The 16312-nt window shown below is 36.5% G+C and overlaps 2 protein-coding genes across 2 annotated transcripts; both read right to left on the reverse strand.

The window, feature by feature from the left end:
- Positions 1–7040: 7040 nt before the first annotated feature.
- LOC131640499 (agamous-like MADS-box protein AGL80) lies at positions 7041–7790 on the reverse strand. The gene has a single exon (XM_058910889.1). It carries the CDS (start codon positions 7760–7762, stop codon positions 7112–7114), a length of 651 nt encoding a protein of 216 aa, XP_058766872.1. The 5' UTR covers positions 7763–7790; the 3' UTR covers positions 7041–7111.
- A 985-nt stretch (positions 7791–8775) lies between these two features.
- On the reverse strand, positions 8776–9129 carry LOC131640495 (uncharacterized). The gene has a single exon (XM_058910885.1). It carries the CDS (start codon positions 9127–9129, stop codon positions 8776–8778), a length of 354 nt encoding a protein of 117 aa, XP_058766868.1.
- Between the last annotated feature and the right edge of the window lie 7183 nt (positions 9130–16312).

A 16312-nucleotide genomic window follows, 5' to 3' on the forward strand; every position in this document is an offset into this window, starting at 1 on the left:
TAAAGTACTGGGCCTCTAATAGAGTGTAAGTCCCAAAAACCTTCTCTTCTTAGCTTGTTTTCAAAACTGTATTTTCAAAATCTTCTTTCTGTTTTCAAAACATTCTTCTGGTATTTGAAGGGCATTATTCCCGGTGAAACTCTTCAGATACCTATGTGACCTTTGTCCATCTTCACTTCTTCTGTTTTCAAAAACCCTTAACTGTTTATCATATATATATTCAACTGTTATCCACCAATTACTGTTGAGGCTCTGTACATACTTCTCCAAAGGCCTCCACTCCATCCAGGTTAGGCTTTACAAGCTTTCAATTTACAGTCTTTATTTAAATTACTGTCAAATATAAACTGTGCATATATTAGTTTAGAACTACGTTTGAGTATAAACCCTAGGACAGTTAAACTATATATATTATAGGAATATGACCTAGGATTGAGAATGTCTTCCCGGTGAAGGCTCTTTCCTAATTAGAGATCTGTAGTTCAAACCCCCAAGATGAATTATTCCCGGTGAAACATCTTGGCAAAAACCTTAGAATCCAAAAATAATAGGACACATCCACCCAAAGAGGAATTATTCCCGGTGAAACCTCTTACCCATTTGCTTAGAGCCAAAATAAGTTCAAAACTACATAGCTTTCTCTTGTGCTATAACAAGGACCCTCGATTAGCCTCCTCTTGGGCTTTGTACAAGGACCCACAGGCTTCTTAAAAGCATTTCCAGCTTCCTCTTGAGCTTGTATACAAGGACCCATCAGGTTTCTTATAAACATAGGAACAGGTCTTTAGTCACCTTTTAGCCTACCCTGGTGAGTTTCTTCCAATTTAAACCAGACTTTAAACAAGCTAAGTTTGTCTCAATTTTGCATTGAGTACACCTTTTGGAATGAGAGACATGGAGAGTCTCTGTCACCCTTATCTTCATCAATCTTCCTTAGCAGAGTCTAGGATCTATGTTTATTTTCTCCTCAACATGAGTCAGCCTTCATCTTGGGCTTTAAACAAGAAGTCTCCATTAGATAATCTTTCTGCCAATCATTTCAATAAAATCCCTGGAAAGGGTTAGCTTCCACACATTCTTTCATTTCAACAAAACCCCTGGAAAGGGTTAGCCTCCAAAGTCAATTAAAATCAATCAATCATTTCAATAAAATTCCCTGGAAAGGGTTAGCCTCCAAAGTCAATTAATAAAAATGTCAAAAAAATAAAGATTCATTTCTCTTAGGAGATAATTTCCCCAAAAGAGTCAAAACCCCTGGAAAGGGTCAGCCTCCAAAAAACATGATAAAGTCAGTCTTTTACCAAATAATTTCTCCAGCTGAGTCAAAATCCCTGGAAAGGGTTAGCTTCCAAAGAAAAACAGTCTTTCAATAAATAAAATCTCCTCAGTAGAGTCAAAACCAACAAAAATAGTTAGCCTCAACCTTGGGCTTCATACAAGGCACCAAACAATAAAACTCCCCTGTCAAGAGTTAGCCTCAACCTTGGGCATTGTACAAGGCAGATAATAGAGTCTCCCCAGTGAGTTCTTCATCACTCAGTAGCCACAACCTTGGGCTTTGTACAAGGCAGATAAACCATACTTTCATGTGTCAAAGATTCCTAACACCTAGGATCTTTTCCCCATAGAGTCATCCATACTCAGTTTATTTAAGAGTCTGCCACAACCTTGGGCTTTGTACAAGGCAGAAAATAATGTTTTCCCTAGCTAGAGTCAGCCACAACCTTGGGCTTTGTACAAGGCACATAAAATAGAGTCATTCATTCAATTATCCTCAGCAGTTAGCCACAACCTTGGGCTTTGTACAAGGCACACAAATAGAGTCTCCCTAAGTAGAGTTAGCCTCAATTCTGGGCTTTGTACAGAACACAAAAATACCCTGTAATTAATCCCCAGTGGAGTCATCTCCCAGAGTCAATAATATTAATAAATCAATCAAAAAAGCCTCAAGCTTGGGCCTCATACAAGCCAGTTAAAATTCAAATCTTTTATACAGTAGATAGACATAGCTTATCTCTATAGAGAGATATTTTTACTACTCTACCACATTCAAACAAACATTACATTTCATTTCAATTTTAATCAAGTCTCCCATTTAGGATTTTGAAAGGCATGAGCTGGCAGTAAAACCCAGACATGTGGTAACTTTCCCTAATTTGGATGAGCATCTTTCTTTCATTTAAGAGGCATTTGACTGGTATACTTGCACATACACAAGTAAGGTCCCCCTCTTGAATGAAATGAATTCAGTTATTCTGTCACTCCTTTAAATGTTTGTGGTAGAATAGTACAAATACCTCTCTGTAGAGATGATTTCATGTCTCTTTACTGTAAACAGAGATTTAATTCCAAGCTTCAACCTTGAGCTTCAAGCAAGGCACCAAAAACAATTAATTTCCCTAGTTAGTTCCCTGAACTACATTAAGCTCTGACTTCCACTAGGGATATGTAGGCATGAGGTTCACAAGGAATCTCAGCGAGCTAATAAAATACCAAAAATAGTCAGTCTGTCTGTCTGTCTGTCTTTCTTTAACCAATTCAATTCCTTCTCCTAATACAAAGGAGAAACTTTCCCAATCATTAGCAGTAAACACAATCACAATGACACAGAGAAGGTTCCTGTAGAGTACTACAGATATGTAGGGTGTTTAAACACTTCCCTATGTATAACCAACCTCCCGGACTCCAGAATTTCTAGTCTAGGTGAAATCCCCACACTTAGCAAACTCCTAGGGTTTAGTTGAGATCTTTTTTTCCCTTTCCTACTCGTAGGACAAATAAGAAAGTTCGTGTGATATCGTAGGAAGAACTGAAATAAAATTCATCCCACCACGGGCGCATTCTCCTTCCAAATTTCGCGTGAAGGGTTTAGCGTGCCGTCCTCCCAAGTGAAACGGGGAGGTAAAGAAAACGACACCACACTTATTAGCTCATGCTCACATGCCTATGGAATATTGGGATCACAGTTTTCCTCAGCTGTTTATTAGCTTAACAGACTTCCCACTTCCAATTTCCCACAGTTCAACTCACCATATCAGGCCCTCTTTAATCAAATGCCTGACTATCAAGGCATTATAACATTTGGGTGCTCCTTCTTTCCCCATCTAAGACCCTACAACAAAAACAAACTTCAACTTAGAAGCTCTGAGTGTACATACTTAGGCATATCTCCACATCATAAAGGCCATAAGTGCTTAAGTATAGATGGCAAAGTCTACATATTCAAAGATGTAGTATTCAATGAAAACAGATTCCTTTTTTCCGAGGCTGTGGGAGAATCTGTCAAATTGAGGTTATGAATAACTCAGACTTCTCCCCTTTACCCAAATTGTTGCAACTACAAGTCACTGTAGGACAAAGACCTAACAGTGTGTCACCACAGACAAACTTTATTGAAAATGTCCAATTTGTGCCCTTTGGTCTACAACCTAACAGCTAGCATAGACAAGTCACCATCAGTCAAAACACAACAACTGTCATCACTCAACAAGTCTGGTCTGAGTCTGAACATCAAGGATCAGAAACACCAAATATACCCCATCACACTTCCTTAAGTCTCTCACCAGGTGGTACAAACATATCTAGTTCCTCAGGTCAAAGGGTTGCACCTGAAATAATTATCAGTACCACAAATGCTATTGCCTTAGAAAACTCTCTTTCTCCATATATTCATAACACTACTCCTGAAACCACACTAGTGACAAATACACATCCTATGGTCACTAGAGGTAAAACAAGAAATTTAAAACCAAAGGTCTTTCTAGCTCACACCGAACCTACCACAGTAAGACAAGCTTTAGCTCATCCACACTGGTTCGAAGCCATGAAACAAGAATACAATGCTCTCCTGTCTAACAACACTTGGTCTCTCACTTCTCTTCCATCCCACAGAAAAGCCATAGGCTGCAAGTGGGTATTCAGAGTCAAAGAAAACTCTGATGGTTCATTAAATAAATATAAAGCTAGATTGGTTGCCAAGGGTTTTAACCAACAGTATGGATTTGATTACCATGAGAAATTTTCCCCTGTAGTCAAACCAGCTACCATAAAGGATCTATTAACCTTAGCTTTGACTTTTAATTGGGAAGTGCAACAAATAGACATCAATAATGCATTTTTGAATGGAAGCCTTGCAGAAGAAGTCTACATGATTCAACCTCCAGGCTTTGAAAGTGATAACAAGTCTCTAGTTTTAAGTTGAACAAGGCCTTATATGGGTTGAAACAGTCACCCAGGTCATGGTATGAAAAGCTCCACAAGACATTGTTTCATTTTGGCTTCAAAGCTAGCAGATGTGATCATTCCTAGTTTACCTACAATCATCAAGGTATCACTTTATATGCTTTAGTATATGTGGATGACATTCTGATTACAGGCTCATCTTCAATGTTGATTCACAAGTTAATTTCTAAGCTACATGACCAGTTTGCTCTCAAGAAACTTGGGAAACCTGAGTATTTTCTTGGTGTTGAAGTTAAATACCAGCAAGATGGTTCTGCTATCCTCACACAAACAAAATATATTAGGGATCTGCTAAGCAAAGTCAACATGGACACACCCAATGGAGTTGCAGCCCCCATGTTCAGTCATTGTAAGCTAAGTAAGTTTGGCACAGATACTATGCAAGATCCCTTACTTTACAGGTCAGTTGTAGGTGCACAGCAGTATATTACACTAACTAGACCTGACATAGCTTATTGTGTGAACAAGGACTGTCAATTCATGGCCAATCCTCTTGACAGCCATTGGTGTGTTGTTAAAAGAATCCTCAGGTATCTCAGTGGGACTGCCACCTATGGACTGAAGTTAGCACCTGCTGATCCAACTCATGATCTATCTATTAGGGCCTACAGTGATTTAGATTGAGCAAATGATCTAGATGACAAGAGGTCTACTTCTGGTATTTGCATCTTTATAGGACCAAATTTGATTTCATGGAGTTCAAAGAAACAAACTCTGGTAGCAAGGTCAAGTGCAGAGGTTGAATACAGAGCCCTAGCCCACACCACTACTGAACTTCTGTGGTTGCAATCACTTCTAGCTGAACTCAGAGTCAAATGCCTTTCTCCAGTGCTACTATGTGACAATCTAAGTGTTGTACTACTGTCACACAATCCAATTTTACATGCAAGAACCAAACATATAGAGTTGGATCTACATTTTTTCCGAGAGAGAGTTATGGGAAACAAACTCAAAATCTAACATGTCCCAGCTTGTGCTCAACTAGCAAATATTATGACAAAACCACTTCCCAGTGCAGCTTTTCAAGATTTAAGGAGCAAACTCAAAGTTGTTCTTCTGCCACAACACTGAGCTTGAGGGAGAATATTAGTGTATCTCATTGTATTGGGCCTAAGACTAGTGGGCTTTGGTTGTGTACTGGGCTTAGGTATCTCCTCTTTCTATTCTATATAATATTGTAATAAGATAGAATAGTAGTTATGATGTTGATTCATTCAACTGTATTGTAACAGAATCATAATCTTCTTTAAGATTGAAGAATGAAGAAAATGTGCAGAGCACAATTCTACTCTAATACAAGGATTACCTGTCTTTTTATAGAGAAATTCGCACTCCTAAAGTGGCATATATTATGTCAAATCGTGGCCAAAACATGGAGAAATTAGGGCTGATTGCAGTAGAAAACGCAAAAAAATCTAGACTAAGCGTCAAGAAAGACGTCATGGAGCAGTACACCCTGACCGCCATGACATGCCGAATCTATAAATTAATGATGAAGAAGTTGCTTTTGATGCAAGTTCAGAGGAAGGAGGAAAAGTTTCATAAGAGATTAAACAAAATACCCAAAAGGATCAACTTGAGGCAAGCAAAGAAGTTCTTAGGAAAGATGAAAGGCAAGAAGTTGAGATTAGCATTAAAGATGTTCCATCAGATGTCATAGACAATTTGACCCATGACGATGTTGTGCGAAACGTCTCAAACATAAATGAAAATCTTGAAGCTGCTAATGTCTAGAATAATGTCAATGACAATATCATTGACAATATTGATAATGTTGTTCCAACTATTAATATTATTGAAACCACAACAAAATCTGCAAAAATATTCAAGAAAAGTGCTAAGAAAAAAGTAATTTGTATTGCAACCCAAAAACTCAATCAAATTGTCAATTACACCTAGCAAGAAGAGAAAAAAAATTTAAGAAGAAGAAATTTTTATAGAAAGCTTTGTCATTAATTGTATAATTTGTAATAGTGTCATGTATTCATTTATAAGATACTCAAAGGGCTACGTTTAAACTTGATCCTGGATCAACTCTTTGTGTTTGAGCAATCTAAAATATATGTTATTTGAGTTAAGATATATCTTAGTGTTGTTTATAATCTATTTGATTATAGAGAAAATCTCTCGGTGTGAGAAAACTCAAAATAACTCCCAGTTAAAAGGCTGAATTGAGATAACATTGCATGTTAATATCTCTTTTATCTCGTTATTGTGATTGACTAGAACTTATTGTAAACTTTCTTTAAAAAAAATTAATCGGTCAATACCATTAAAATCCCTTTTTGTTGAGTTTTTATCATCTTCATTATTATTTATTATTCATATATTGATTTGTTATTAGCTTGTTTCATTTACTTAATGACTAACCCATGATTTCCCAACATAAGATGATTCTTTACTTGATTCATAGCAACTGCACTCCTTCATTTAATGAATCAAAGCCAATGGTTCCATCATAAACCTTAAGTGAAGTTAAAGAACTCATGATTTCTTAACCATTTCACAACCTATTTGTGTCTCAAAACTTGCACTCAACTTTCACAACCCTTTCATTCGTTGTTTCATAATCAATGTATATGAGATAAATCTTTTTTTTTTATAAATAAATTCAATTGTTAATATTCAAGACTAATGGTAGTGCAAATTTGAAGTATTGAAAGCAGTAAAGCACACACAGTAGACTCTTTATTCAGTCAAACATCAATGCATAAAAGATGTGAAAAATACACCATAATGAACAATGATTCTATCTTCACATTCATTAAAAAAAAAAACACAAAAATCAAATCATCATATAAATAAAATTTTGGACTAAATTCGTCATCATCAATTCCATAAACACCATCCAAGACATGATGATTATTAATCATATCCATCCCAACCTACTCATCATTTCAACTTCATCAATATCAGACACTGTTGGTGGTGGTGGCGGTGGCGGTGGTGGTAGTAGTGGCAGAGGTGGATCCACCTGGAGTTGTTCTTGGCTTTGAGCGGTGGCAACTTGATTTTCATTTTGATTTTGATGATTATTATTGTTGCTATCAATTGATTCTATCCTTCTGCCAATCTCCCTCAGATTCTTATCAATCATCCATGTAAGATCATTCAAACCAGCCACCGAACTGTCGTTCGGCACAATCCCCCCAGCATTGAGAGATTGAAACATGAGCATGGTTGTCTCTTTTTCTTTGTTGTCTCTCAATTGCTGTCTAAGTTTCTTTTCAGCCTTCTCAACCCTTTGTTTCAGAAAACTCTCCTGAGTCACCATCTTTTTTCTTTGATCAAACTCTGGCGTCGTCAGGAATTTCGAAAGCACATCTTGTACCCCGGACGACGATGGCCAGATCTCAGGTTGAGGATCGTATGGGCCAAAAATGATTGCACACGCGTTGATACCGCAAAGGGTTGTAAGTTCATCAACTTTCTTCAGTAAACTATTCTTCCTATTTTTGTATGCTAATTTTCTTGCGGTATCCTTCTCAATGAAAGCTAGCTTCAGCTTTTTTCTAGTCATGGTTTTGACAGGAATACGATGAAAAACGATAGAAAAAATGAAGAAAAGAGGATGATTGTGATTTTTGTTTTCTGAAAAATGTGATGTATATATACACCATATGTCATATACGTACATGGTTAGATGCATGCGTCTTTATCTTCCAAATGGCAATTTTTTCCAACGGTAAAATGCGATTTTTTGACATTTAATTTTTAACATTTTTACAAACATGTTTCTAGAATCTAAATCTCTAGATTCATGTACGTAGATATATAATATCTTTTGATATTTCATACTATATTTATTTACGCTGGGACCCAGAGAATATCCGCATCATTATTTCTCAAATTCCGCATGTAGACTATTTCTTAGTGGAGAAGGATCTACACATAAAGGTTGGGCTTCTTTGGAGAAAATTGAAAATTATGACAATTTCGAGAATTTAACTTTACCACCTTTAAAATTAGCCCTGCCACCCCCACCTCAAGCTATGCTTTTACTATTAGATCTTTGGTTAAATTTACTAATTTAAAAATATTTACGTTTCTACCAAAAATTTGAAAGGTATACCGGAAATTTCGAAAAATTAACAGTTTTTAAAAATTTTCGAGAGTTTTAACCAGAAATTTAAAAAAAAAAATATAGAAAGTTTTGAAAAAAATAACAGATTTTTCGAATTTTTTGACAAAAAAAACTATGATACAGGAAATTTTAAATTAACTAAAATTTCCTTATAACTGAAATTATCAGTATTTTTTGCAAAAAAAAACAAATTGTGAAACCATAAAACAAAAAAAACAGATAAAATCGGATTAAAAAAATAAGGGGGGAAACGGGTTTAATTTTAGGGGTGGCAAGTTAATTCCAAAATACCCTTTTACTTCGGAGATGCATCTCCGAAGTAAAAGGGTGAGGACCCCTGCCAAAAATCCTAATACCCTTTTACTTCGGAGATTCATCTCCGAAAATATTCATTTTCACATTTTCAATTATTTCAGAGATGCATCTCCGAAAATACCCTTTGACCAGTTTCAGAGATGCATCTCCGAAATCACCCTTTGACCAGTGGCATGGTCCTTCTCGGCCTGCTGGTTCTCCAAGATCTCCTCATGTGCTAGCCTAGGTGGATCTTCTGGAGCTTCGAGTGTCATCAGAGGATGTGACACCCGATAAAACCATGTCATATAACCATCCACACAGTGCCAGCTCTGGGTGGCCACCAAACGCCGATACTCCTCGGTCACCAAATGATGCGCCCAATCCACAAATATAGCAGTGAGGCCCACTCGGGAAATGGTGTCGGGAGCAGCCTCAAACGGAGACCTCAATATCATATGCACACGTCCAAACTGCCTCATGCACCGCTCCGGCAGATACCTGGCCATAATGTTGGTCCCACATGCCAACCATCCAGAATATAATGCGACGCGGTCGAATGGGACAACGTTACCGTAATCAGTGAAGGGAGTCCAATGGATATCATCATGAACAGTCTAGTCGAGGTACACGCAATATGGGCCCACCTTGTCATTCCCCCTCTAGAGGATGTATCGTGCGGCCTTGGGCATGGTGTCATCGTACGCAGGATCAATGTCGAAGTCGTGGATGCGGTGGAAGTATGATATGATCCAGCCCTAAAACACAAATACGAAAATATGTTCAAAAAATATGAACCATAATTAAATATGAAATAATTAAAAAGAAACGTAGCGTAAGGAGTGTGCAAGAGCCAGTCAACTATTTGGTCCTCTAGTTAGAGGCTTCATTCAGCTTCTGGTATAAGTATACCAGAATGGCGGTCCCCCAGTTCCACTCGTGAACTGTAGTCAGATCAATAAAATAGCGAAGATAAGTCATGTTGATGAAGGTTGCCCTTTTGTCCATAAAGAGTGTAGTGCCTACCAAGAACAAGAACATGAACCAACACCGTAGAGCGTAACCATGGTGATACTCAACAAAAAGCCCGTCACCCGCCAACTCGGACTCTGCTACCGCCGCCAAGTGGTTCTCATAAAGCTCTTTCAAGATGGAGAACCGAATATGCGCCCCACTCGTCGCCCTACACTCATAAGCATGGTATTGATAAGTGAGTTTGGTATTTTCATCGAGTTGTAAGTTCTTTGTTCACTCATAAGCTTGTAAGCATTGAGTGGATGTGTTTTGGAAGTGTGTCTTCTAATATTTGTAATTGTTTATCACTGTTGTGATTGAGGGGGATTTGGGGTGGGCCTCATACCTAGGCGAGTCTTAGGTAGAATTTAGCAAGGGTAGTGATTAAGTGATAAGTTGTAAATAGGGGAGTTTAGCTTTAAATTGATACTATCATAGTGAACTTATCTCTGGTATGGTAGCCCCCAGATTAGGTATTGTGGATACTGAACTGGGTGAATAATTACTTATGTTCTTTATTGATTATGCACTGCACTTTCATACCTTGTCATTGTGTGTGTTTGGAAAATGTTGTCTCGACATCCTTCATGACATGTGTGATCTGAGTGCCAGAATTTCAATTGGTATTAGAAAAGACATCCTGCTCTGACTCTGGGTGAGATTCAGGGAAGATACTTTCTGGTACAATTGACAAGGAAGAAGGAGGATTCTTGAATAGACCACCTATTCTTAATGGAACTAACTATGACTATTGGAAAGCTCAAATGGTGGTTTTCATTAAGTCTATAGATGGAAAGACATGGAGAGTTGTTCTCAAGGGTTGGAATCCTCCTGAGGTTAAATACAAGGATGGCAATATGGTTGTCAAGGGTGAGGCATATTAGGACGAAAAAGATGATGCAAATGCCCTGGGAAACTTCAAAGCATTGAATGCCCTATTCAATAGTATGGACAAGAACCTCTTCATACTAATCTTTGGTTGCACGATTGACAATGAAGCGTGGGAAATTCTGAACACTACACATGAAGGAACTTCTAAGGTAAAGATGTCAAGACTTCAACTTCTAACCACTAAGTTTGAGAACTTAAGAATGAAAGAAGATGGGGGTATTCATGATTTTCACATGAATGTTGTGGATATTGCCAATTCCTCTTGGGAACTTGGATATAATATTTCTGAAGCCAAACTAGTTAGAAAAATTCTTAGATCTCTGCCGAAGAGGTTTGACATTAAGGTCACTACTATTAGGGAAGCCCAAGATATAAGCTCCATGAAGGTTGGTGATCTTATGGGATCCTTTCAAACCTTTGAAATAGGAATTGGAGAAAAGTATGAAAAGAAGACACGGGTGGCCGTGTTAGACATCTTGAAGTGCATAAAAAACTTTTCTGAATTCTTGCGATTTTTCCTAGTTTTTGCTCCGATTCTTCTTGAATGCTTTCTTGAACCTAAAAAATTTAAAGAGACACAACCAAAGCCTAAAATGAAGAAGAATGCAATAAAACATTTAAATATATAAATCAAAGACCATTAAAATCAACGGTAAATAAACTTGTAAAAACCACTGATCATATGCCGATATGGTTGTGGATGATTTCTCTATATTCACTTAGGTGAGCTTCATCAAAGAGAATTCTGATGTCTTTGAAGTCTTAAAAGAACTGCGTCGAAAAATTCAAAGAGATAAAAGATGCAATATGGTTATAATCAGGAGTGACCATGGGAAAGAATTTGAGAACACCAAATTTGAAGAGTTCTGCTCTACTAAAGGGATATGTCATGATTTTTCATCACCCATCACTCCTCAATAAAATGGGGTGGTGGAACGCAAAAACAGGACTATCCAAGAGTGTGAAAGGGTCAGGCTTCATGCAAAGAAACTCCCACACTATTACCGGGCTGAAGCTATGAACACTGCATGCTATATCCACAACAGAGTGACTATCAGATCAAGAACATCAATTACTCTTTATGCATTATGGAAATGGAAGAAGCCAACTATGAACAAAAGTGATGATGGATTCAATATGCTTTATTAATAGTAGAGTATACAGAGTCATCAACACAAGAACAAAGGTGATGATGGAGTGATTAAATGTGGTGGTTGATGAGTCACCAAAAGAAGGTGTTTCCATAAATGATGTCGTATTATTCTTCTCTATGTGTAGCAACCTGCCCTAAAGATTAGACTTTAGAGTCGCCACCTATTCTACCAGGGCAAATAGGAAACCCTACGCAGTTAAGAGAATCTGGGTAAGTTATTATATTCGGGCCAAGGGAAGGTGTTAGGCACCCTTAATCCTTTCCTAAGGTTTTGAGTTTAAGGCAAAGGTTTATGGCTAAAAGTGTTAAGGTTTAGGGTTTATAGCTAAGGAAATGAATAGGGTGAAAAGTGAGATTTTAGGGAAGGGGAATCGCCTTGGTTATCCAAGTGCCTACATACCTCCTTATGGAGGATTAGAGTCTACGTAGTTCGGGGCATGGTTGTACGCCTTAGAATTAATATGAATGTATTTGAAGGTATTTTTTATTACCTTATCGTAGTTTTGAAATTTGCAGTTTGCAAGGTATTTTGAATTACCTTATCGCAGTTTTTGAAAATCCGTAGTTTTGTGAAAGAGATGTGTTTTGAATGGCGTACAACCCTGGTTTTAATATGTTCTATTAATCGCGATGATTAATAGATTTAATAACCATAATTAACAGATTTAATAAGAATTGCTAATTATTTAATCGATTGATTCGATTATCACCGTAAGCAAATTGATGTATTTAAAATTAGATTATTAATTACTCGTTACTCCTCGTAATCAATAGATTTGATTAAAAATAATAACGAATTGATAAAAAAATGCTAATCATCATAACCAATAGAATCGGTTAAAACCCTTTAACAAAATAAGCCTTATTTGAATTTAATATTTAATTAAAATTTAATAATTTATCATTAATCATCGTAATCAATTGATTTGATTAAAATAATTAACAAATTGACCCTAACATAAATTAGTTTGACAAAATTAATTTTGTCGTTAATTATCGTAATCAATTGGTTTGATTAAAACAATTAACGGATTAAACCTTTCATGTGCATATAAAATTATATTAGATTAAAAATTAATTTGAATATTTTTAATCGGAAAATCCTAGTTAATCCAAGCAATTTCACCTGTAGAGGAAAATCCTAAAACAAAACCCTAAGATCCAACAATGGTGAATTACCGTATAATCACACAAACAACGAATTAATTGCCCAGAATCGTTCTAAACATCACCACAAACCATAATATGCAATCTAAATTCATGTATGATGCGTGAATCATAGTATTCGACATTAGATTGTAAGTGACATACCTAGCCCTCTTCTGGTGACATGCTTGGTAAGCCGGAAGCCCTGCGGGGTAAGCGGAAATCCAGGGTGTCACATTGATGTCGTGTGATGATCCAAGCTTCAGGGACCTTCAAGGATTGTATTGCAACCTTTAGAACACTTTAAAACTTTTCCAAACTCCAAAACCGAATTTGTGTTCTTGAGTGAAAATTTTGCTCTTTAAATAGGGTTCCTGCTTCATAATTTCCTCTCCTAATGCTATGCAATGTGTTATGTATATATAGAGGAGCAATTAGGTTAAAGAGTTGGCCCAAATATATCTTTGAAACAATCATGGAAAATTTGTGAAAAATTTGATTTATGTAACTTTCTATTTTTGATCCAATCTTGCACCAATCTTCTTCCAATCACTTATGCACGAAATTAGATTGAAAATATGGAATAAATGCTGATTGGAATTGATCATTATAAGGCCCCTAATCAAATATTTGATTTTTCTTTGATTTATATAACTTTAAATCATCATTTAAATGAATATAAATCATATAAAATCAAATAAAATCCTATAATTCGTGGAAAGTGAATTTGATAGCTTGTGGATCAAGATTAAACCTTAAAAAGTTAGGCCCATTTGCAAGAAACTCCAATTTGAACCACTTTTATTTCATATTTTGCCTCCAAAATTGGCTAACTTTGACAAGGCATATCTCCTTCAATTTTTATGATATGGAAGAGTTCTATGACTTTTTGGAAACCTCAAGACGTCCTTTACAAGCCACTTTGGAACATATTTTTCATTTGGATATTTTATCTCGATGATAAAGCCTTTGACAAAACTGCTTTTGGTTGACTTTTGAAAAGGACCTGTAATATTTTGTACCATATCTCTTAAATGAAGCATTTCTGGCCTTGGCATGTGAGCGACAAAGTTGTATAGAATCCAATTTCCTTCATAATAGGCTTTGAGTGAGAGATTTCTGATGTTCCATGTGAAAGTTATGCGTGGTCAAAGTACAGTTGACTTTTAGTTAAAAAACCTTAATTTGAACTTTTGACTTTGTTCATTTATGAGTTTTTTATTAATGAATCATGATCAACCTTTGATCAAATAATGGATATAACCTCAAATACTTGATGTTGACCAAAACTCTTGAAGTTTGACTGTATTTTGACTATAGTTGACTTTTAGGTCAACATAGTTGATTATTGATCATCTGAACCATTGACTGAACAATCTTGTGATCCAAAGCTTAAAAATTTGCCTGGAGATGCTATGAGACATATGAGATACCTTGAGGTCCATTTGAGGCCTTAGAGATTCAAACTCCTTTGATAAAATTCAAACCCTAGTTTTGGAGATCCTGGATTAGGAGGAGCTTTGTCTGATAGAACCCTGAGTGCTCTTGGGCAATTGAGGAACCTTTGATTGAATATAAGAGGGCAAATTTTGGGGTATGACACTATGAAGGACTCTGAAACATCTATCACTACTAAGAATGATATAACGTCCCCTCTGAATGTTGCTAATTCAAGTGATAATGCAGAATCTCTTAGAACATGAAATGTTCTAATCAATATTTCTAGTTTTGATGATAACATTGTATATGAATTTTGTATAAGAAAATGTGGTACTCTAATTATTCACGTTTTTCATTTCAGGGAAATTCTAAAAGAGAATGCACTAAATCAGTATTCAGAAGTTCTGACCCAAAAGATCTGGATGGCTTCATCAGATCATGGTCTGGAAGACATCAGAATATGGTTTTGAGAAAATCAGAACATGATCTGGAAGGTATCAAAAGCAAGGCTCTGAAGATCTGATGGTACCACGCTGCAAGGAACTTCCAAAGTCTGATGACTGAAGTTACAATCTGCACCAACACTGAAGACTCTAATATTCAAATGTCATTCTAATAGTCTAAGTCCAGAAGCAAGTACAAGATGAAAAAGCTACAACATCAAATCTGACTGACAAAAGGAACATTAGAATCTAGAAAAGGCAAAATCAGCAAGAGCAGTTGAAACAAGGCTCAAGGTAGTTGACAAAAGAGTGAAACATTAAATGCAGTAGCGTACTATTCACGCAAAGCATTAAATGCTCCTCAACGGTCACTTTTCTCATTGCCTATATAAGTGATGCTCTGGATGCTAAAGAACTAGAGAACTTACGCAAAAATAAGCCTTACACTGCCAAATTGATTCTCAACGTTTTCACACAAACAACTTACAACTTCATCTTCAACCTCACAAACATTGTAATATCTTAGTGAGTGTTAGAACTTAATTTTGAGAGAAAATTACTTGGTGATTATAGCTTATTAAGAAGCACATTAAACTCTTATAATATCGTTTACTATTTTCTGTAAAAGAATTCCTAGAGTGATCAAGTTGTGATCTGTATACTCTAGAAGACTTAGAAGTTGTCTAAGTGAAAAACCATTGTATTCAAGATTGATTAGTGGATTAAATCCTCAGTGGAGGTAAATCACTCTGTCAGGGGTGGACTGGAGTAGTTTGATTAACAATGAACTAGGATAAAAATAATTGTGTGATTATTTTTTATCTGCCATTTTTTAGAAACAACCCTTATTCAACCCCCCTTTCTAAGTGTTTTTCACTCCTTCAATTGGCATCAGAGCGCCGGTTCTAGGTGCAAATGCTTAACAGTGTTAGACAAAAGATTCAAGAGAAAAAAACAAAAATGGTTGATCCAGTTCCAACTCCTACTGAGCAGAACAACAATGGTAACAATGGAAGTAATAGTTTCAATGGATACAATAGACCACTAGTCTTTGATGGTGAGAACTTTGAATATTGGAAAGATAGGCTTGAAAGTTATTCTCTATGTCAAGATGGTGATCTATGGGGTTTAGTATTGGATGGTTACACACATCATGTAACTACTAGAGGAGTCAAGATCACTAGACGGGCTATGAGTGATGATCAAAAGAAAGAGTTCAAAAATCACCACAAAGCAAGGATTGTATTGTTAAATGCCATTTCACATGTTGAGTATGAGAAGATCACAAACAGAGAAACTTTGCTCATGATATTTTTGAAGGAAATGCACAAGTCAAGGAGACAAAAGCTCTGGATCTCATCCAGAAGTATGAAGCCTTAAGAATGGAAGATGGTCAAAATATTAAAGCAATGTTTTCCAGATTCCATCCTCTGACTGCTGGGCTGAGAGTTCTTGACAAGGGAAACACAAAAGCTGATCACGTTAAGAAGATAATCAGAAGTTTACCCAGAAGATGGGAACTAATGGTTACAACATTCAAGATTGCAAAGAATTTGAATGAGGTACCTCTTGAGGAGCTTATAAGTGCTTTGAGGAGTCATGAGA

Source organism: Vicia villosa, unplaced genomic scaffold (assembly GCF_029867415.1).
Source record: "Vicia villosa cultivar HV-30 ecotype Madison, WI unplaced genomic scaffold, Vvil1.0 ctg.003179F_1_1, whole genome shotgun sequence".
In the NCBI taxonomy this organism is placed as follows: Eukaryota; Viridiplantae; Streptophyta; class Magnoliopsida; order Fabales; family Fabaceae; genus Vicia; species Vicia villosa.